The sequence below is a fragment of the Elaeis guineensis genome, chromosome 16, assembly GCF_000442705.2.
Source record: "Elaeis guineensis isolate ETL-2024a chromosome 16, EG11, whole genome shotgun sequence".
Taxonomy (NCBI): Eukaryota; Viridiplantae; Streptophyta; class Magnoliopsida; order Arecales; family Arecaceae; genus Elaeis; species Elaeis guineensis.
Window position 1 is genome coordinate 26,809,940 of NC_026008.2, and position 22,500 is coordinate 26,832,439.

The 22,500-nt window shown below is 45.6% G+C and overlaps 1 protein-coding gene across 1 annotated transcript in view; it reads right to left on the reverse strand.

Annotated features, from left to right (window-relative positions):
* Positions 1 to 16,018: 16,018 nt before the first annotated feature.
* LOC105059285 (chaperone protein dnaJ GFA2, mitochondrial) overlaps positions 16,019 to 22,500 on the reverse strand; it is a 13,625-nt gene continuing 7,143 nt past the window's right edge. Inside the window, exons 8-18 of the mRNA XM_073249971.1 lie at positions 20,900 to 20,950; positions 20,707 to 20,794; positions 20,524 to 20,588; positions 20,344 to 20,418; positions 19,681 to 19,753; positions 18,610 to 18,701; positions 18,454 to 18,525; positions 16,998 to 17,054; positions 16,841 to 16,889; positions 16,519 to 16,585; positions 16,019 to 16,422 (exon numbers count right to left, since the gene is read on the reverse strand). Coding sequence (XP_073106072.1) covers positions 16,323 to 16,422; positions 16,519 to 16,585; positions 16,841 to 16,889; positions 16,998 to 17,054; positions 18,454 to 18,525; positions 18,610 to 18,701; positions 19,681 to 19,753; positions 20,344 to 20,418; positions 20,524 to 20,588; positions 20,707 to 20,794; positions 20,900 to 20,950 — 789 coding nt within the window. The 3' untranslated portion in view covers positions 16,019 to 16,322. The remainder of the gene's footprint in view (positions 16,423 to 16,518; positions 16,586 to 16,840; positions 16,890 to 16,997; positions 17,055 to 18,453; positions 18,526 to 18,609; positions 18,702 to 19,680; positions 19,754 to 20,343; positions 20,419 to 20,523; positions 20,589 to 20,706; positions 20,795 to 20,899; positions 20,951 to 22,500) is intronic.

Sequence of the window (22,500 nt, forward strand, 5' to 3'; positions counted from 1 at the left end):
TTTCTTGAGAGAAACTTTAGGGAATAATTTATGATTGATATTTTTCAAAGTGTGAAATTAAAAAAGATGGATGAGTTTCTAGCTCTATGATAGAGAATATATCAGCACCATAATATGTCAATAAGTTTAATAAGCTAGGATATTTTTATCCTCGTAGTATTAAGTTTGAAAGAAGTAAAGCAAATAGATTTGAGCAGGACTTAAGATGTGTAATCTTGTCTAAGATATGCAATGCCATCTTGCTTGTCATCTCAGCTTTTCAACAATTATAAATATGCATCGGAAAAGGCTTTGAAGCTTAAATTGGATATAAAGAGAGCTAAATAAGGGAGGGGTGACAGAAAGAGGCTTACATTGGTGGGAGCTCGGATTGACCAATAGAAAAACTCAGAGAACAACTTTAAAAAGAAGAAGAGAGTTGACATATGTGGGTGTTGGTGCAAAAATCTGCCTGCATCGGAGAAGCTGGAGTCGAGGGAGCCGCGGTCGCCGTCGGGACCTGCAAAGAAAGTCTAAACCGGAGGTGGGGGTGCTCCGGTAAGATCCTCCAATGCTCAAGTCAGTTCTCTGCCTCAACAAGAATGGAGTGCTCGAACGAAAAATTTAGCAGAATTTTGAGATAGAAAATGAGAGCCTAGAGAATAACGTATCTGGGGTCCTCTTTTTATAGGCGGAGGGTGCAAATAGATGATAGCGACATTTGTAACCGTTTGTCAGTGGGTCGTTCGGGGTCAGGAGGAGTATGTTATGAAGAGTAGTGGAGTAGAATCGTGGCCATCATCGTGATCTGCCACGTGGAGTCTGTTGCGGGGAGTGAAGCGGCATCCGTTGTCGCGACTTGCCAGAGGGTGGAGGAGCTGCGCGGTATCCGTCGCAGGAAGTAGAACAGAGTAGTGGCCATTACTGTGGCCTGTCAGGGAGTGATGGAGCCGCGCGGGATCCGTCGCAGGAAGTGGAGCAGAGTCGTGGCCGTTACTGCGGCCTGCCAGGGAGTAATGGAGCCGTACGGAATCCATCGCAGGAAGTGGAGCAGAGTCATGGCCTTTACTGCGGCCTACCAAGGGGTCCAGGCCTGTCGGTCGAAGTTTGGTTGAGATGCCTGACGGAAAAGAGATAGCTATCCATCTGAGAGGAGCTTGGATGCTGCAAATCCTGTTGGGGTGCCTTGGGCGCTACGGCGGCAGGCGAGGACCTCTCGTCGTAGGAGCTCGGTTAGAGGCTTTCCGCAGATGCAGTCTAGTTTCGCGCAGACTTCGGCAGAGGGCCGACCGGCGGTGGCTGTCGGATGGCGCTGGAGAGGTTCGTCCGCAATGGAAGCTCGTATGAAGGCTTACGGTGGGAATCCGGCACGGACCGTTCGTGGTAGAAGTCTGAAGTAGATCGTTTGTAGAGGAAACTCGGAGTGGGTTGCTTGCGATAGGAGCTCGGAGTCCAGCCCTCGTAGGAGTTCGGGGTTAGGTCTGCCTACGACAGGAGTTCAGGGTGGAAGTCCGGCTCCCGTAGGAGTCCGGACAAAGTCTACCTGCGGTTGAAGTCGGAGACGAGGTCCGGCTCCCGTAGGAGTCCGGATGAAGTCTTCCCTTAGTTGAAGTCGGGGACGAAGTCCGGCTTTCGTAGGAGTCCGGATGAAGTCTACCTACAGTTGAAGTCGGAGACGAAGTCCGGCTTCTGTAGGAGTCTGGATGAAGTCTTCCCTTAGTTGAAGTCGGGGACGAAGTCTGGCTCCCGTAGGAGTCCGGATGAAGTCTACCTGCAGTTGAAGTCGGGGACGAAGTTCGACTTCCGTAGGAGTCCGGATGAAGTCTACCTGCAGTTGAAGTCAGGGATGAAGTCTGGCTCCCGTAGGAGTTCGGACGAAGTCTACCTGTAGTTGAAGTCAGGGATGAAGTCCGGCTCCCGTAAGAGTCCGGATGAAGTCTACCTGCAGTTGAAGTCAGGAACGAATTCCGGCTCCCGTAGGAGTCCGAATGAAGTCTACCTGCAGTTGAAGTCGGGGACGAAGTCTGGCTCCCTAGGAGTCCGGATGAAGTCTACCTGCAGTTGAAGTCAGGGATGAAGTCCGGCTCCCGTAGGAGTCCGGATGAAGTCTACCTGCAGTTGAAGTCGGGGACAAAATCCGGCTCCTGTAGGAGTCCGGATGAAGTCTACCCGCAGTTGAAGTTGGGGACGAAGTCCGACTTCCGTAGAAGTCCGGATGCAGTCTACATACAGTTGAAGTCGGGGACGAAGTCCGGCTCCCGTAGGAGTCCGGATGAAGTCTACCTGCAGTTGAAGTCAAGGACGAAGTCCGGCTCCTGTAGGAGTCCGGATGAAGTCTACCTGTAGTTGAAGTTGGGGACAAAGTCCGGCTCTCATAGGAGTCCGGATGCAGTCTACATGCAATTGAAGTCGGGGACGAAGTCCGGCTCCCGTAGGAGTCCGGATGAAGACCAGAAGGTGGTCGACCACCGTCGGGACTCGGGTAAAGTCTGCCCGTCGTGGAGAATCCGGCCCATACTGGTGGCAGTTTATCCGTCGGCAGAACTTGGGAACGTTACGGAGGCTCAGCCGCCGGAGAGGTTCGGGAAGACGTCGCCGAAGGTCGGACATCGGTAGAACCCCCGGAGGGTCACTCTTGGCACGAACTTCCGCTGGAGGGGTATTTTATACCCAACACCAGTCTCCTTACTTTCGAGTTCGAGTTTCGAATGAGGAAAGTACAGAAAAATTTTCACAGCCGAAGTTGTCCCCTTGAATCCTGTGCACGATCGCCCTCAGATATTCTGGCATTTAATGCGTGCGTACCAGAGTCTTTTCAAATCGGGGAGATCTGAAGGGACCTTTCGGAATTCCTGCTGGAGCGTTGGCCCAGGCACGGCACAGTAATGGCCCTATCAGCTGTCAGCTGCTTTTAGCCGCCTGCTGTGGCGAGTGGGACACGTGGCGAGCGCGGGTCGGCCTCGGGAGATCCGCGATCATTATAGCGTCGGATCCCAGGGGCTATTTAAACCCGCCTTTCCACCTTCAGAAGTCTCATTCTGCCTGAAAGTTTCGTCGGTGTCTGCCCTCTCTCCAAGAGCTCTGACCCTCTTTGGCGTCCACCTTGGCCCTAGGCGTTCTTCGAGTCGTCCCTGTCCTCGCATCTCTGCATCCTTCGGAGTGACTTAGGTTAGTCCCGAAACTTTCGCTTCTCTTCTTGCCATCTAGGTGTTCTTTCTCCTCCATTTTTCTTCCACCGTATTCCCCTGGTTTGGTCCCCTGCGAACCTTTCGTCTCTTATTTCATCTGATTTCTCCAGGACTTTTAGGGTCCTTGTTTGAAATGTCTTCTGGCACCTCCGCCTCTAGTGGTTTTAGGAGTTCGTCCGCCTCAGCCCCCCAAAACCCTCATCTTGTAGACGAACCCTCATCTAGGGCTGGGCCTCATCCGATTTTTGCGTCAGGCGCCATTCCTTGTTCTCTGACTCCGGATGAGCTTTTGCTGAAAAGAGTTCAATACGGAGTTCCTTCGGAGTATGATTTGGAGCTTCTTGGTCCCGCCGACCGGGCCAGCACCCCCCCCCGCCTGACCGTTTCTGTCTGTACCAGGAGGCCTTCCGTGCTGGGCTCCGTCTTCCGCTTCCGTCCTTCGTCGTCACTCTTTTCCATTTTTTAGACATTTCTTTGGCTTCAGTCGCGCCGAATTTCTTTAGATTTCTGATAGGGTTCCTCTCCCTTTGTCACGTAGTCAAAGTTCAGCCGTCTCTTTCTTTGTTTAGGCATTTTTACACTTTCAAGCGCCACCCCTCGGCCAAGGACTGGTGATACTTCTCCCTCCAGTTCGGCAAGAAGGGGTTACTAAAGGGTGCTCCCTCTTCGATCCATAATTGGAAGGAGAAGTACCTCTACGTCCAGTGCCCGACCTTGAAGCTGGGACTGCCCCCTTGGGGCTCCCTGAGGGACTCTGTCCGCCGGGCCCCCAGCTTGGGGGAGGACGATCTTCAGGCCATCCGGAAGCTTCTCAATTATTCGACTCCTTCCCTTCCCAACCTTCTGAAGGAGCAGTTTTTGTTCAACATCGGCTTGAGCCCCCTGGATCCCACGAGTATCCCATCTTTTCTTTCTTCTTCTTTTCTCCCGCTCTTCTTCTCTCTTCTTTTTCTTTCTTTCTCTTCTTTTTTCTCTTTTTTTTTTTTTTTTTTGCACGTCGCTTCTTCCTTTTTCGCTCCATTACTGATCTCTCTCTTTTTTTTAGGAATGGATGCCGAAACAGCGCGGACACTCGCCAGGGGTCTCAAGGCTCACAAAAGAAAAGGTGCCGCAGCCTCCGGATCGACAAAGAAGGCCAGAACGGAGGAGACGAGCTCGGCCATGCCTACCTAGGCGGCCCTCGCGGTCGACGTGCCTTCAGACGTCGAGCCTCCGGCTCCCCGGGCCTCTTCAAGGAGTTCTCCTGCTGAGGTTCCCGCTTCGAGGGTCTACTTCGAGGAGGTGCCAGGGGTTGAGAGGGGGAGGAGAAGGAAGTCAGTGGCTCGCAGGGTGAGTAGCTGTCGGGCCGTCACCGAAGAGCCCCACGGTTCTGAAGAAGAGCCGGGGGAGAATCCTTTTAATGACAAGGACTTGATAAAGTGACTGATCGACGACTGCATCCTGCCCGAGGTCATCCAGAGGATTGATCGCGTCGATCCCGAACAGCAGGTTTGGGACTCCCTAGGGTCCTTTCTCGAGGTAAACAGGTTCACTTTCCTCCTTCTCTCCGCTCCTTCGTTTAATTAATCCTTCAACTTTCATTCTGACCTCCTGGCCGTCCTTGCAGATCGGGCACCAGCTCCTTGCCAACATCAAGGCGACGAACGGGCGAGGAGGGATGCCATCCAGGCGGAGGAGAGTCGCCGGGCCGAAGTCGTCCGCTTCAAAGAAAAGGCTGCCGAGGTAGCCAACCTCCAAGAGGCCCTCGAGAAAGAAAAACATACCTCGGAGGAGACGGTGAGGAAGGCGGAGGCTGAGGTCGCGAATTTGGTGGAGCAGATTTCGGTTATGGTCTCGGAGGCCAGGGCTCTAGCGGTGGAGGAGTTCAAGGCCTCCGCGGAGATGAGGGATCTGAACATCAAATTCGGCCAAGAAGCATTCATTAAAGGGTTCGAGCTCTACCAGGAGAAGGTGGTCAAGAAATTTTTCGAGCTCGATCTCAGCTTCTTGGACGAGGCATCTGAAGACGAAGCCAGGCCCTCTCCCACTGCCACTGTCACCGCGGCACCCCTTCCAAGAACACCGAGCTCCCCGACTCCTACTTCAGAGGTCTGAGACCTCTGACTTTATATTTTTTTTTTATTGTAATTTTTTTTTTCCTCTTGTCTTTAAGAAATATTCAATCAATAAAATTGGGTTTCTCCTTACGGAGGGCTTCTCCACTCTTCTTCCCCCCTCTCTCTTTTTTTTTTTTTTTTTTTGCAATGAGACGCGCCTTGGCGCTTTTGTCTCCCGATGGCAGTGTCCAGCCGAAGCGCTTCCCTTGCCACAAAATTTTGCTGAAGTCTATAATCCAACGCCTGAAGAGGAAAGTTTATCATTTAACAAAAAGGTCGAAGGAGATGGATGGCGAACTTCGCAGGTTAAGGGAGAGTCACTCTGAGGCCACCGCGGAGGCCACCCACTTTCGGAACCTCCACGTGAAGGGGATCATGGAGTACAGCCGGAGGAAAGCGAACTTCGAGAAAGAGCTCGAGGAACACAAGAAGTGCGCCAGCGATCGATCCTGGGCTCAAGCTGCCAAGATCAGCTCTCTCAGAGTGGAGCTGTCGGCTGCACAGGAGAGGATTAGCCAGTTGGAAGGAAGCTCATCCCGACTTCCGACTCGGGCCGACTGCGATCGGGAATGGTCAAAGAAGTTCTCCGACTTCAGCAACAGCTTCAGGATGCCGAGGCGAGCTATGACGCGTACCGGGCCGGCTGGTGCAAGCAGGTGGACAACTATAGGGGGAAGCTCAAGATGACGACCGACGAGGTTGCCCGCCTTCAAAGGCAGCTAGCTGAAGGAGCTCAGTTTGCTCCTATTCGGGATCTTGACGAACTCCAATCCCTGAGAAGAACCGTAGAAGAGCTATCTGTTGCCCTTGGGGAGGGGAAGGCCAAACTGCAACAATTGAAGATCCAGCTGGTATATGAGCAGCGAGCAGTCAAGGACGTGGAGGCAGAATCTGAGGTTCTGAGAAAAAAGCATCGAGAGGCGGAGAACGAAAGCCAGCGACTTCATTGGAGACATATGGAGATGCTAATGAGAGAGAAAGAATTGGAAGAAGAAGTCAAAAGCTTAAGGCACTCCCTGATGAGGGTCGAAGCCGAAAGTTCGAAGTCGGAAGAAGTCGAGCCCCCTTAGGGCTCTTTTTGTCTTTCGTCCTTCTATGTGTCTTCTTTTGCCACTTGTTTGTTTGTTGGCATTGTTGTTTTTCTTTTTCTTTTTGATGCCGATGTCGTCTGGAGGTTCTTGGTCGTCGCCGCATCGGCTTACTTTTCTTGTCATCTTTCTTCTTCAGCCTCAAGGGCTCTGTAATGTATACTTAATTAATGACATGAAAAGAGAATTTTTCGTTACCTCTTTTACTCATATGTTGAATTATCGTTTGTCGAGCCTCTTTCGGCCTTTGCCTTGCTCGAAATCGATGCTGCCCGGAGGTACTCGATTGCCGTCGCATTGACCTGTCCTTTCGTCCATGGCCGCAGATTTGTCCAGAGCCGCTCGGGTTTGACGCCCCCTTTCAGAGTTCGAGCTCGAAGGTCCGAGCTTCTCGTCACCCTGAGGAAGTCATCTTATCTCTGGCCTATGTTAAGAGCTTTCTTGAAGGCCGGGGATTTTGATAAGAACCCCAATCCTTGCTGGGACGAGGTTCCCTGCATCTTGGATGCAATTTGTTTTTCATTCGTCGCTGATGCAGTTCGTCACTTTCCTTTTTAACTTCCCTCCCCTTTTTCTTTTTTTTTTCGAGTGAGGGTTTTCCCTCTGCTCTTGGTGGGGTCGCGGGAGCGCGAAGGGGTCGCTGGGAAGGTTCCCTTCTTCTTATCTGGTCTTGAATGATCAGACCTTAATTGGTGTCAGGACGAGGTTCTTCCCCTATTTCTGACGTAATCGGTTTTAGCTCAGGTTAGGATGAGGTCCGCCTCTTGTCTCTAACAGGGCTATGGGGGCACATATGGGCGTTGCGGGGCCTCTCCCCCCATCCGGTCTAAGTGTAACCGGACCTTCGACCTTGCTCAAGTTAGGGCGTGGTTCTCCTCCTGTCCCTAACAGGACTGTGGGGGCACATATGGGCGTTGTAGGGCCTCTCCCCCCATCCGGTCTAAGGATAATCGGGCCTTCGACTTTGCTCATGTTAGGGCGAGGTTCTCCTCCTGTCCCTAACATGTCTGTGGGGGCGCATATGGGCGCTGCATGGCCTCTCCCCTCATCCGGTCTACAAATAATCGGGCCTTCGACTTTGCTCATGTTAGGGCGAGGTTCTCCTTCTGTCCCTAACATGACTGTGGGGGCGCATATGGGCGCTGCATGGCCTCTCCTCCCATCCGGTCTACAAATAATCGGGCCTTCGATCTTGCTCATGTTAGGGCGAGGTTCTCCTCCTGTCCCTAACATGGCTGTGGGGGCGCATATGGGCGCTGTATGGTCTCTCCCCCCATCCGGTCTGCAAATAACCAGGCCTTCGACTTTGCCCACATTAGGATTTATTTTCGTTGTCCGAAGGGGTCGTCCCCTGTCGTTACAAATCCATGCCAAAAAAGAAAAGATGTGCAGATCTGAAAAGAATCTTGATTTAAAGCGGGGTCGTTCGTAATACATTTATAAGTTTTCAAATCCCAGGGCCGTGGAAGGTCTGCTTCCTGTCAAAGTCCTCCAGAGATGGAGTTGATGATCCCAATTGGAGGCCGATCTCCGGGCGGCTCTTCCCTCCTTGGCGGCTCAGGTTGCGGCAGGGCCCTTGACCGATCTTCTCTACCCTCAGGTCAGCGTCAAATGAACCTGTCGAGCTGACCTCGTCTGATGAGCTCCTCGATCTCATCCCGGAGTTGAATGCATTCTTCTGTGTCGTGGCCGTGGTCACGATGGTAGAGGCAGAACTTGTTAGGATTGCACTTTTCGGGGTGCGTGCGCATCCTCTCGGGCCTTGGGAGCTGCTCTCTGACCTCCATCAGTATCTGGGTTTTCGATGCGTTGAGGGGGGCATAGCTGCGGAATCTTCCTAGGGGAGAGCCCCACCGAGCTCGGCACTCCGGGCTTCCCTGTCTGCATGCTCGGGGAGGAGTCTGGGCGCGTTTGTGCCCGAGAGGAGTTCGAGAACGTGGCCGAGCTTCTCTCGGCCCTTTTTCGACTGCGGGCTTACTCCGGCCTCCCGCCTGCCGCTCTCTCGCGGTCTCCTTATCCTTCATTTTGAAGGCTTTTTCTGCTCGGGCGTACCCTTCGGCTCGAGCCAACAGATCAGCAAAATTCCTGGGGTACTTCTTTTCCAGGGAGAATAAAAGGTCGTTCTTCTGAAGGCCGCCTTTCAGAGCGGCCATCGCTACCGATTGGTCCAAGTTTCGGACCTCTAACGCGGCGACATTGAAATGGTTGATGTAGGCCCGAATGGACTCCCCCTCCCTCTGCTTGATGTTGATGAGGGACTCTGAACCCTTCCGGAGACGTCGGCTGCTAACAAAATGAGCCACAAACTGGTGGCTTATCTGATCAAAGGAAAAGATAGTACCCGGCTTCAGCGTCGAGTATCAGTTTCTCACCGCTCCCTTCAAGGTGGATGGGAAGGCTCGGCATAGGATGGCGTCGGGCGCGCCATGAAGTAGCATCATTGTCCGGAAGGCCTCCAGGTGGTCAACTGGATCCGAAGTCCCGTCGTAGCTTTCAAATTGAGGGAGCTTGAAGTTTGGCGGGATCAATTCCTGCATGATCATTTGAGAAAAGGGAGGGTCAGTACAAATGTCCTCACCATAAGCGGGGGGAGCGTGGTGGAGTTCTTCGATCCACCGGTTCATCTCCTGGAGCCTCCGATCCAGGAAATCCTCTCGACTACGGGTCTCGAGGGTCTTCTGGCAGAATGGAGGTAGAGATCTTTCAGGGGTGGAATCGTGATCCGACCAAGGGCTCTCCACCCTCGGATTCATCTTTCCGGGAAAGATGGGGCGACTAGCCCAAGTGGCCCGTCCTACCGTCGGATTTTGGAGTTTCGGCGATATTCTCTCCAGTCGTACTGACGCCTGCGGCTATTGCTGCTGCTGCATGGCCTGCACCGCTTCAGCGAGGCCTCTGACCTGCTGGGCCAGTAAGTTGAATTGTTCCATGCCAACCGCTGTTGCCGGAGGAGGAGGAGGAGACTGGAAAACTGGAGGTGAGGCCGGAGCCTAAGATCTGGTCGTGGAGGCCGTAGATCGTCATGTGGATGCTTTGCGGGGAGGCATCGGACGAAGATCTAGTGGGGGAAGGAGGAAAGGACGTCAGAAAAGATGATCGGAGACGGTTCCGTTGAGCGCTTCTTTAAGAACAAGGGTACTGCGAAGACACAGCCCTTCCTCTAGCGCCAATCCTGTTGGTGCAAAAATCCACCTGCGTCAGAGAAGCTGGAGTCGAGGGAGCCGCGGTCGCCGTCGGGACCTGCAAAGGAAGTCTAAATCGGAGGTGGGGGTGCTCCGACAAGACCCTCCGACGCTCAAGTCAGTTCTCTGCCTCAACAAGAATGGAGTGCTCGAACGAAAAATTTAGCAGAGTTTTGAGATAGAAAATGAGAACCTAGAGAATAACGTATCTGGGGTCTCCTTTTTATAGGTGGAGGGTGCAAATAGATGATAGCGACATTTGTAACCGTCTGTCAATGGGTCGTTCGGGGCCAGGAGGAGTTTGTTATGAAGAGTAGTGGAGTGGAATCGTGGCCATCACCGTGATCTGCCACATGGAGTCTGTTGTGGGGAGTGAAGCGACGTTTGTAGTCGTGACTTACCAGAGGGTGGAGGAGCTGCACAGTATCCGTCGCAGGAAGTGGAGCAGAGTAGTGGCCATTACTGTGGCCCGCCAGGGAGTGATGGAGCCGCGTGGGATCCGTCGCAGGAAGTGGAGCAGAGTCATAGCCGTTACTGCGGCCTGTCAGGGAGTAATGGAGTCACGCGAAATCCGTCGCAGGAAGTGGAGTAGAGTCGTGGCCGTTACTGTGGCCTGCCAGGGGGTTCAGGCCTGTCGGCCGAAGTTCGGTTGAGGTGCCTGGCGAAAAAGAGGTAGCTATCCATCTGAGAGGAGCTCGGATGCTGCAAATCCTGTTGGGGTACCTTGGGCGCTACGGCGGCAGGCGAGGACCTCTCGTCGTAGGAGCTCGGTCAGAGGCTTTCCGCAGATGCAGTCCGGTTTCGCGCAGACTTCTGCAGAGGGCCGACCGGCGGTGGCTGTCGGATGGCGCTGGAGAGGTTCGTCCGCAATGGAAGCTCGTATGAAGGCTTACGGTGGAAATCCGGCACGGACCGCTCGTGGTAGAAGTCTGAAGTAGATCGTTTGTAGCGAAAACTCAGAGTGGGTTGCTTGCGATAGGAGCTCGGAGTCCGACCCTCGTAGGAGTTCGGGATCAGGTCTGCCTGCGACAGGAGTTCAGGGCGGAAGTCTGGCTCCCGTAGGAGTCCGGATGAAGTCTACCTGCGGTTGAAGTCGGGGACGAGGTCCGGCTCCCATAGGAGTCCGGATGAAGTCTTCCCTTAATTGAAGTCGGGGACGAAGTCCGGCTCCCGTAGGAGTCCAGATGAAGTCTACCTGCAGTTGAAGTCGGGGACGAAGTCCGGCTTTCGTAGGAGTCCGGATGAAGTCTTCCCTTAGTTGAAGTCGGGGACAAAGTCCGGCTCTCGTAGGAGTCCGGATGAAGTCTACCTGCAGTTGAAGTCGGGGACGAAGTCCGGCTTCCGTAGGAGTCCGGATGAAGTCTACCTGCAGTTGAAGTCGGGGACGAAGTCCGGCTCCCGTAGGAGTCCGGACGAAGTCTACCTGCAGTTGAAGTCGGGGACGAAGTCCGGCTCCCGTAGGAGTCCGGATGAAGTCTACCTGCAGTTGAAGTCGGGGATGAAGTCCGGCTCCCGTAGGAGTCCGGATGAAGTCTACCTGCAGTTGAAGTCGGGGATGAAGTCCGGCTCCCGTAGGAGTCCGGATGAAGTCTACCTGCAGTTGAAGTCGGGGATGAAGTCCGGCTCCCGTAGGAGTCCGGATGAAGTCTACCTGCAGTTGAAGTCGGGGATGAAATCCGGCTCCCGTAGGAGTCCGGATGAAGTCTACCCACAGTTGAAGTTGGGGACGAAGTCCGGCTCCCGTAGGAGTCCGGATGCAGTCTACATGCAGTTGAAGTCGGGGACGAAGTTCGGCTCCCGTAGGAGTCCGGATGAAGTCTACCTGCAGTTGAAGTCGGGGACGAAGTCCGGATGCAGTCTACATGCAGTTGAAGTCGGGGATGAAGTCCGGCTCCCGTAGGAGTCCGGATGAAGACCAGAAGGTGGTCGACCACCGCCGGGACTCGGGTAAAGTCTGGCCGTCGTGGAGAATCCAGCCCACACTGGTGGCAGTTTATCCGTCGGCCAAACTTGGGAACGTTACGGAGGCTCGGCTGCCGGAGAGGTTCGGGAAGACGTTGCCGAAGGTCGGACGTCGGTAGAACCCCCGGAGGGTCACTCCTGGCACGAACTTTGGCTGAGGGGGTATTTTATACCCAACAGTGGGTATTGTGGCAAGAATCATAATGAGCCTTGTCTTAAGAGGCTTGGAGCATGCTATCAGTGCAATAAGATGGGGTATATGGCACGAGATTGTCCTAGCAAGAAGGATGACTTCAAGCCTGCCAAACTTGTAAATCAGAGATAAGAAGGGAATGCATGGGTATCTGCTTTCACTCAGTAGGATGCCACTGTAAGCAATAGAGTGATGATAAGTACAATTCCAATAAACTCAATAGGTGCTTATGTTATTTGATTCTGCCTTTTTTTGATTCTTTTGTGTCTTCCAAGTTTGCTATATATTTGAACCGTATATCTAAAAAGCTGGATGAGCCACTATGTTACCACTCATTGTAAGAAGGTTGTTTTTGTAGATATTGTATTTAAGAATTGCATTATTCAGTTAAAGAAAGTAGGGTTAATTCAAATCGGTCTAGAATTTTAAGTCCTAGAAAGGTGGGTTTAGATTAAAGTTGTGAAGTTATAGTGGAGTATTAGATGAAGACTATATACTTTCAAATGTTTAAAAGCCTAGATATGTAAAATTTGAGGATAATTTTTTTTCTTTTTAAGAAATGGAGAATGTGACACCCTGTTCTTGACTTGGCCTTGACTCCATCAACATGGCTAAGTCAACCTAACCTGGTGAGATGGGGGTGAGTTAGGTGGAATCCAATCCAACTGATTGAAAATCCCATGCAAGAACGGGCATGGCCAGTTGGAACTAATGATCATCCTTTCCTTTCCTTTGCTTACAATCATGGGGAAGGTGGAATCAAGTGATCCTCCTTATTCCTTCCCCTCTCGAACTATCGCCATCAGCGATTCTCCTTCTTTCTTCCTCTTTCTCTCGGTGTTTCTCTCTCATCCTTTCTATCTTTCTAGTTGGGCTTGTCATACCTTGGTTGTGCCATCGAAGACCGTGTTCTCTGTAGCCATGGAGAATCTTCACGAGAACCAAGATTAGAACCCCTTCTCCAATTTCATCCCTATTTTTCTAAACCTTTTTATTTCCCACCTCTTTCCGATGGTCTCCACCATTTGTAGTTGAGGCCCTTGGCCTCTCCCCTGCATCAACCCCTAACAACATCGGAGCTACTGTCATTGGTGAGCGAGTTGGAACCTAAAAGACCAAGCCCAAAGAAACCGCCCCTATTTGACCTTGGTATTTTTGGACAATTCCTATGCCTTTTTGCGTCAATTGTTGTCATCGGCTATGCCCTGCTACTTGCTATCGAACCTCCAGCTGAGCTGCCTATCCCCTTCAGTTGTTGGTCCTTTAGCCATAGCCTCTACCAGACTCCTGATGTCTCCTCTTCCTCTATCTAATAAGGAGGCATGAGCTCATGCTTTGTGGTTTTAGAGCAAATAGAGGTGAGTGACCTCAACATTCCTTATGAAGTTTTGAATTGCTGGTTAAATTCAAATTATATGAATTATAAAATCATAAATTATGTTTGATATGATTGACCCTGTATTTTTTTTGAAATTTTAGTATCAAGGATATGAATTATGAATAATTCATGTTACATGTCAAATAGCATGGTTCCATTAATACTTTATTCTTAATGATTTGTTTATGAATTGTGAATTTTAAATGATAAAAATATATTTTCCTATGAAAATGATACATATGGCCTGATTATGAATTATGAATTTTTTATGATGCCATTTAGAGTTTTTCAAGCTATTTTTATTAGTATATTTTACACAATATTTTAACGGCTCTCAAATGACAATCTATGGCCTTGCCAACTAGTATAGTGGTTGGTATATAGCATTGCCAGTTGGTATAATAGTCAGCATATAGCCCTTCCAGTGGATATAATAGTTGATGTACTGCTCTGACAATTGGTATGATAGTTGACAAATTGTGATATCCAGTCAATTACGGTCATATCATGAGCATAAGATGATCTTGGCATTTAGTCTGAGAGAGTTGTTTCATATTAACATAGTTAAATGGCTAAACAAATTGTGACTCAATTTATGTTATACATTTGGAACCATATTTATAGATTTGCATGATTAATGCATATATGATTGAATTTTTATATCATGATTTGTTATATTATCATGCATATGAACTGCTTTAATTTGTGGCTCAAGATATTTTTTAAATGGTGCATTAAAATCATGTAAAACTTATGCTTAATTTGATAAAGGAGTGTAAGGTTACTTAGCTACAATGCTCACTCTTCTCTTTGTTTTTTCTTTTCGGACAAATAAGACTTCTTAGAGCTGATAGGAATATTTTAGGTTTGGTGGTCGGGATAATAAGCTTGGAAGTATAGTTAGTTGGCCAATAACTGCTTTGGTTAATGATTTTGGTGAATTATGGTTTGTATAGTTTTTGAATTTTTAAACTTTGAATCTAGAAGCTCTGTACCTGCAACTTTTAATAATGAAGAATTTTTTGATCTCTGTTATTATGTACTTTGTGATTATGAATTTTGTACAAATATTCTATTGTGGGTTATGTGTTATTGTGGGCAATACCCCATAGTAGCATGGCTATATCATATTCCATATTTGGGGAGTGGCATGATTTGATTAGGTCTGATATGTGATTCTAGTATTTAGCACTAAAAAAGACTAAAATCACTCAAAAGAAACTGTATGCACTATGCCGACTATTGTTAGTTTAACTATTAGAAGCATTTCGGCCTGGCAATTACCCTTTGTACTAGGAAAGAAAGAAGGGTACGTGATTGGTGGAATTGGAGATATCATGGTTTCCTTTGTCATGGGCTTGAAATTTCTTCAAGGACCTATGCAGCACTTAGAAGTTTAGCTTGCCCATAACCACCTCCAATTTAGCCTATTACTCTAGTCTATGAAACTAGAACTCTCGAGGGAGAGAGGAGAGAAGCACACCAGAGAGAATAAAAGAGTTTAAGAGAATGGAAAGTAATATTTCACTAGAGAACTCTTACAACTCCACAACTCTCTACTTGGATATTGTCATAGTCCTATATCGACTAATAAAAAAACGTGCCACATAGGTTTATTAGCCTAGGTTGGTCCTCCTCCCAATAGCTTAAGCCTTTAGATTATTATTTTGTAACAAGTGGTACTAAAGCCTAACTTGTTGTGCATCGCAATCTTTATGAGTCATGAGCTCCTCATTGGGGGATATCAAGATCAAGGACAACCCAAGCCATGGGTGCGCCCCCTTCTCTCGAGTAAGTGCTAACCATGATGAGATTGTCTCAATATTGGATGGGAAAGATTGTCAATCCTGCATTGACTAATAAAAGAAGTGCCACATAGGTTTATTAGCCTAGGCCGGTTCTAATAATTTAAGCTTTTCGAATATGAATCCATATCAAATGGTATCAAAATTATATCAATTGTACATCACAATCTTTATTAGTCACGTGTAGGCCCTGAATAAGGGATATTAGAGTTGAGCAAAACCCATGCCAAAGGTGTGCACCCTCCTCTCTCTCAAGTAGAAGCCAAGAGGTGGGGTAGGGGAGATTGTCACTCTTATATTGATTGATAAACAGCATACCACATGGGTTTATTAGCCTAGGACGGTCCTCCCAATAGCTTAAGCTTTTGGGTTGCGAGTCCATGATGCCTGACAATAGGCTTTTTGGTGAGAGCATAGGAATGTAAGGTATAGTAGCCAACAATAAGCACTTGTTACTTAGGTTTATGTCGGTAAAGTCGACACCACTTGCATCAAAATCAAAAACATCGGACTTAATGTAAATTACTGGGAAGATACTAGTACACACCTGGACCTGAAATGGATATGTAAGCTAGTAAAGGAATCCTATGGAAGTTATCCGAAGTAACAAACATTTCGAGAATAGTTTTTCAAAGTAAAAAGATTGCAAAAATTGGCCAAGCACAACTGCAGCCTGGGATTGTTCATGGCAACAGAGTATAAAGTTGTTGAGGTTTTGAGAATGCTTACAGCCGCAATAAGGATTACGAGATTATGAGGGATTCCATCTATCATAGAAAGATTAAACAAAGACAACCGTGGTACGACTTTCCATTGCACATGAAAGTGCATCTTCTCTTTTTCTGTGAGAGCATTTGCATGATTGTATAGCATTTTGTTTCAAATGACACATAATAGTGGAAGATGTTTGCTATTACTTTATTGTATAATTTCCATGAAGGAAAACACACCTGGAAGAAAATTGCCAACCGAGCAATGCTTATTTATCAGGAAGCATTTTGTTTTTTATCCAGAGAAAATAAGGAGGGAAGGAGAAATCGACATGAAATTCAATGAAGGCCCGAAACATGGACTTATCTTCAGTGGGGAATGATGGAAAAATGTGGCCACCCAATAAACACGGTTGAACTTAAAGCAAGAAAACACATTTGCTGCATCCAGAACCTTGTCTGTTTATTTGGCCACCCGATAAACACATTTGCTACAAATCTCAGATCCATACAGGAATGTTGCTTGTAATTAGCTATATAATATATTTTTTTTTCCTTTGGATGGGATAAACACGTTTAAGTATCATATAATGTTATTGGAGGTTAAATGATATAATGTTATTGGAGGTTAAAAGAATACATCTGATACAAAACTTATGCCACAGAAGGCCTATATTTCTCCGATAAAAAATTCTAATTCAGGCAGTCTACTTCATGCTTAATAACCAGATGGTGGCATGATCATCCTGATGCTCCTGCAGCTGCATCATTCTTCTCATATTCTCCTTGCTCCTCTTTTGCAAACTCCTCAATTAGCATGCGCTGTCTCTGTGTCAAATTCCTGCTCAACAAAGAAACAACCCAGCAAAAGACAATCCAAGAAATCAAGAACACTGCGATGAAACTGTTTAAACATGCCTGAAAGAAAGGAACTTACACAGGGATGCTGACATTAAAATGAACATATTGGTCCCCATAATAGGAGGAGTTCCTCATCTTTATCCCTAAATTCACCAATGGTATTTATTAGGTTTCAGTTAAAAGGCTAAAGAACATGGAGGATGCATCTATTGCATAAAATGGTGATGAATTGGCAACATAACAAATTCCATGGTAATCCAAGTTTTCCTTGCAGAAATCAGGAGTAGCTTATAAAATCTAAGTGAAAAAAAATTTGCGGTAACATATTCCTATTTGATATTTTAAAATTAGTTCCAGAAGGGAAAAAAAGATTTTTGATGCCTTCACGGCATGTTTACCTTTCCCCCTCAAAGCGACCTTCTGACCAGGTTGTGTACCAGGCCGAACCTGCAAATGATAACACCCTTTTAACATGCTTCATCGATTTTTAACAAATTCTCACTTGACATAAGTGGTAAAACTCTCAAATCTATAAGACAGATGATTCAGACATACCTTGAGAACAACATCTCCCGTGAGAGTTGGGACTTGAATGGTTCCTCCCAGTATTGCCTGCGAATTTGATAGGCTAACAATTTAGATTCAAAAGAAACCAGCAGGAGCTTCTGGTCAGGTTAGTTCATACAAAAGAACATAAATTGTTATTTTAGGCAACATCTGAATGTCACATTCATAAGACACCATGGGGTTCACAATGAGGTGGACTCTTCAACATTGGAGTAAGGATCGAATGAGAGCAGATTGAATGAGCCAGAACAACTTGGTTATATACCAGGTCATGTTCATGATCAAGTTGATTAATATTAGGTGGCACACAAACTGCTAGATAATAGCACATCATCCCCCTCCAAAATAACACATCAGCCATTCAATTAATAGAAGTACACATGGCTTGAAGATACTCCATTGTTTCTTTGAAGAGCTCTGCTAGATCTCATTCTAATGTTTCTTAACAATGTAAACATTTTAAGCTAACAATTGAGATCATTTAGAAACAAGTGAGATACAAACATAAACTAAGAACTGCTAATGGGGATATAAACATCTACTAATATATAATTGAAAAGGTTGGGAGCCCAACCTTTGTGCTTGAAGATGTACACCATCATTTGACAAAAGAAGAAAAAAATTATGCAAATTGACAGACACAGACGTAATATCCAAATCCCTTCCCTGTAGCCCAGACCCACTATATGGCATGCGCATTAAAAAAAAAAAAAAATGGATGATGCAACACATATTATACTTGATGAGGTAGCCTGGACACCAGCTTCATGTGCCGGCCCCCAAAGCCTGAAGTTGAGCTTCAGCATTCCCAAAAATAAAATAAAATAAAATAATATATATTTCTTTTACCTGCATGCCTCTAGCCCCTCCAAGGCCTCAGGCCAGCCTGAAGCCGAGCTTCAGCATTATTCACCCCATGGGCACATCTCACCCAAAAAATGGCAAAAAAAGAAAGTACCAGGTTTCTAGCACATGAATCACATGTGCTGGTATCTATCATTGTATAAAGCTTAATTGAGCTAAATAGAACCCACTCACAAACAACTTATTCAATAGATAAGCCTACAACGTAGCAGGATTCAGTGTGCTGTTAGCAGTAGCAGTAGTGTGAATATGATTGCTAACATTTTTATCCTAATTTTATGCCCCTATTTTGAAGTGAACTTTGTTTTGGTGGAAAAAACAAGGCTGCAGAGTTGCAAAATATTCTTATCAACCAACAGAGGAGCATGAGAACAGAGAGTCAAAAACCAATCCATTCCAAGTTGAGGAATTTGGTGGACTTAGTTTCTCCAAGGACAATATCAAGCAATTCAGTATGAACAGGAATAAGAAAAGATGATGCACCATTTTTGTATACATTTTAATGGAAGGCATTTTCACTTTAACATCCAAAGCAGGCTCTCCATTCATTGGCTAACACAAAGGAAACAGCATTAATTACCTGAGTGACATTTAGGACAGCATCTACATGGATATCAGCTTTTTCTCTTCGGAAAACAGGGTCCTCTCGAACCTTAAAAAACGAATTGCAGGTATTAGCACATTTATTGTCAGTTTATAATTCGTACATATAACACAATAATTTGAAGGCATTTACCTTGATAGTAACATAAAGATCACCAGGCTGACCACCCTCAGGATCCGCTCCACCATTTCTATAAATTTTTATAGTTTCATTGTCATCCACTCCTGCATGTAATATAATACAAAATTGTAGATAATCCAATAAGTTGTTACTAGAAAAATAATAATAACACAGTATGGTATGAGCAACAAGGCCGCAACACATTTTGAAGGGATAGGATATTAAGGCATAAAGATATCAAGTGTAAAAACCAACAGTTGTTTAGTCTATAAAAAGAATATGATATGGTGGTAGGTTGATGATGATATTTTCATGTAACAAGCCATGTTCGCTATTAGGGGCATCAAAATTCTCTACATCACTTCTGCAAAGATACAATGCCAGCAATCTCAGCAACAATAAACAGAAAATCATTCTAGAAAACCCAACTCTGACCCCAATTGAAAAAAAAAAAAAAACTTAACTTTGTAAATATTGCACATTCCTATAAAAAAGAGATTCTAATGCTTGAGATAAATCAGGACTTTGACTGTTCAGATGTGATGCACATCATCTTGGCTCCTTTACTGCTAGTTCGTTGATGCAAAGAATTCCTTGGAACATTCATAGACACATAGATGAGCCAAAGTCTGATAACGTCCATGAGTTAAAACAGCAGAGATTAGATGTTTCTCTATTTATCAACATGGTCAAAGAGGTCCCTGTAGAAATATTTAGCATAATTTTTCTCTATGATATCAATTTTGAAGTACTTGAGGACTCCGATTGGTTAAAAATAAAACATGCAGCGCTGTAAATCTTAGGAAGATGAAAGCACTTCAGTTAATATATTTCCAAATTTGATAAGAGCTGAGAAAAAGCTCCTTACACAAGACAACTTGATCTTAGGTACATCACTCAAGTCTGTCTTGCTGGAATTATAATTCAAAAATGTTGAACCAACTTTCTAATAAAAACACCCAAATAACTAACTGTTACCAGTTCATGAGATAAATCAGGTATAATTAAGAGGAACAAATTGACAACATAAAATGATATACTTTCAAGTCACATGTCCATTATCTTTACAACATTCAAACATACCAGGCATCACATCCAGCTTGACTGATTTTGTTCCTCTCACAACTCTCTGTCCCTTGCACGACTTGCAGAGGTTCTAGTCACAAAATATAGATATTAGGGATTCAATCAGCAAAACAAAATTAGGCATGAAGATAAGAAGACAAAAATTTAATGCAAAGGAAGATGACAGGAAGTTTATTGATTCAATACTTACTCAACTAGCAAATAATTGCTGGCTAATTTCCTTTTGCTTATAGATTCCTCCTTGAGTTATTTTTCTTGAGATTCTGAGCCCTTCTCTTGCAATCTCAACTTCGTGGAGGATGATTTTTTTACTCAACTTCATACCAGCATCTAATTCCTCTAATCATTACTTATTTGACCTCTACATATTTTTCATATCCTCTTTTAGTTTTCCCACCAACCATATCAAGATTTCTCAATTCCTAATTCTTGGCCTTCAGAAGCCTTTCTTGATGATATCACAATAATGAGAATTCCAACATCATAGGTTTTCACCATTCCTTAATCAGCGATTCTTTAATGTAGAAGGTAAGAACTAAGAAGGCCAGATATATACAAGATTTTGCTATATCTAAGTTAAAATATGATCCATAGTATTTTATGATCACTATTACAGCTTTATTCTTGATAGTGCAAAAGATGCATGATAAAAGATTGTACCTTCACAGTTTTCCCAGACCCTCCACAGTGAGAACAGGTTGTCTGCAACCTGAAGGGGCCATTTTGCATGAAAATCTGCAACATATGATATGATATCAATCCTTGACTGCGTGAGATTCTAACTCAAATAAGATATAAACCAAAAATGAGAAACATAAAATGTTCCTATTGGAATCTCACCATTCCTGAGCCTCTGCAAGGCCTACATGTTTCAGGTTTTGTTCCAGGAGGGACACCAGTCCCATCTGCAAAAAGATAATCAATTAACGTTACTGATATTATCTCACAGAAATGACAAAACATTAATTTCTACGTTACTGTTTGGAATGTCACTGTTTTGGTGCACAGGAGCATTTATCATACCACAAGCTCCACAGGGTACAGCAGTTTGGAATGTCACTGTTTTGGTGCACCCTTGGACTGCTTCCATGAATGAAATTTCAAGAGAAACCTACGGAAAGAAGTGATAGAAAGACAATGGTGAGAGAATTGGGACAAGCAAAACATATTAGCATACAGATATGGAAATACAACAGAAAAGGGAAAAAGAATAAACCTTGACATCTTGTCCACCAAAGTCTCTATCTCTGAAGATGTTCTTGAAGAACTGATTCCCACAGAATTATTAAAATATCAGAATTAAATCATTAAATTATTTCCAAAAAAAAAAAAAACAAAACAAATGTAGGCAGACATGTTCTACTAGGAAAATTTAAAATGTTGGGGGAGTCAATAATCCGTGAGACACCTATGCTAGTAGAATGAAAACAGGGTCCCTCACAAGCCAGTGCCCAACATAGCTTCTTGATGAAAGTGCCACAGTATTAGTGCACGATGACTTTTGGATGGAGCTGTAAGCTTGACAGTGATACTAAGTCAAGCTCCAGCTTCACATTTCAGACCCAAGAGTCCTTCATTAGCCATAATACCAAGCATACGCACAGTCATTAGACCTGTTCATAAGCCAGGCAGACGGCCCTACCCACTCAAGCCTGCAGCCTTTTGGGCGAGCTCACACCAAGGCTTTAGGCTGAGCTAGGTTTTTCCTGAAAAATAGGCCTCTTTAATAAATAGGCCAGGCTCAGAAAAAAGACCAGCCCAAGCTTGGCCTGACTCAAAATTTTCTCCATGTCATTTGTTTACATTTGATGTATTTGTAGACTGACTTGAGAATTTTTGTTGATATGTAAACTTAATGGGATGATAGACATGTTGTAAGCTGTTGGCAATATTTAATTATTCATATTTAGAATTTTTAAAGTTAAACATTTTCAGTATATTCTAAAAAGGGGGAAAACGGTCAGAAAGCCCATGGCCTGGCTATGCCTGATGCCCAGCCCAATACCCGAAACCTGAGTAAGGGCCAGGCTTGGGCGTGGAAGTAGCCCCAAAGGCCAAGCCAAGCTATGCCTAGACCAACCCTAAGTAAATTGAGTTGACCTTTGGGCATAGCCTGGCTGATCCCGGCCTGATCATAGATCCAATCAAGTTTAAAACAGAACAACTACATGCATGATGCTGTTTTAAGTCAAATAAACACTACTTAAGTGCATAAATAAGCATTTGCTTCCTATATATACTATTTACTGTGCATTAACCACTTAGAAACTTCAACATTATGTTCCATCTGCATCTTTCATGTACCCAGCATTCAAGATCCTCACAAGTATCTTCCCAGAAACTAAAAGAGGAAAAAAAAAAACAACTGATCAAAACCCTCTTTTTGACAAACTCTTCAAATATTGTTTCCCAAGGACAACTGAAAAAATCTTGGACTGATGGATTGAGCCCTCATGCGAGTAAAAAGCCAAGCTACTGATTTGGATGGGATATTAAACCATAGAACATGTACCTGATCCAAATAACCTCAAAACAACCATCACCTATCAGATCTGACCTAAGCTTTTTAACAAGAATCATGTCCGTTGCCATGGCTTAGACTAAACCAACCCTCCATTTGCATAAAATCAAAAATGCCATAAGTGCAAACCTGGCATCCCTCTCGAATTCCACAGAGGTAGTTTAATAATGTCAAGGCTATTGTGTATATGCATCCTAGATTGCAGTGAGCCTAAAAGTATATATACACGCACACCAAACATGTATGTATATATATGTACATCCGTAGATATATATATATATGCATATGTATATGTA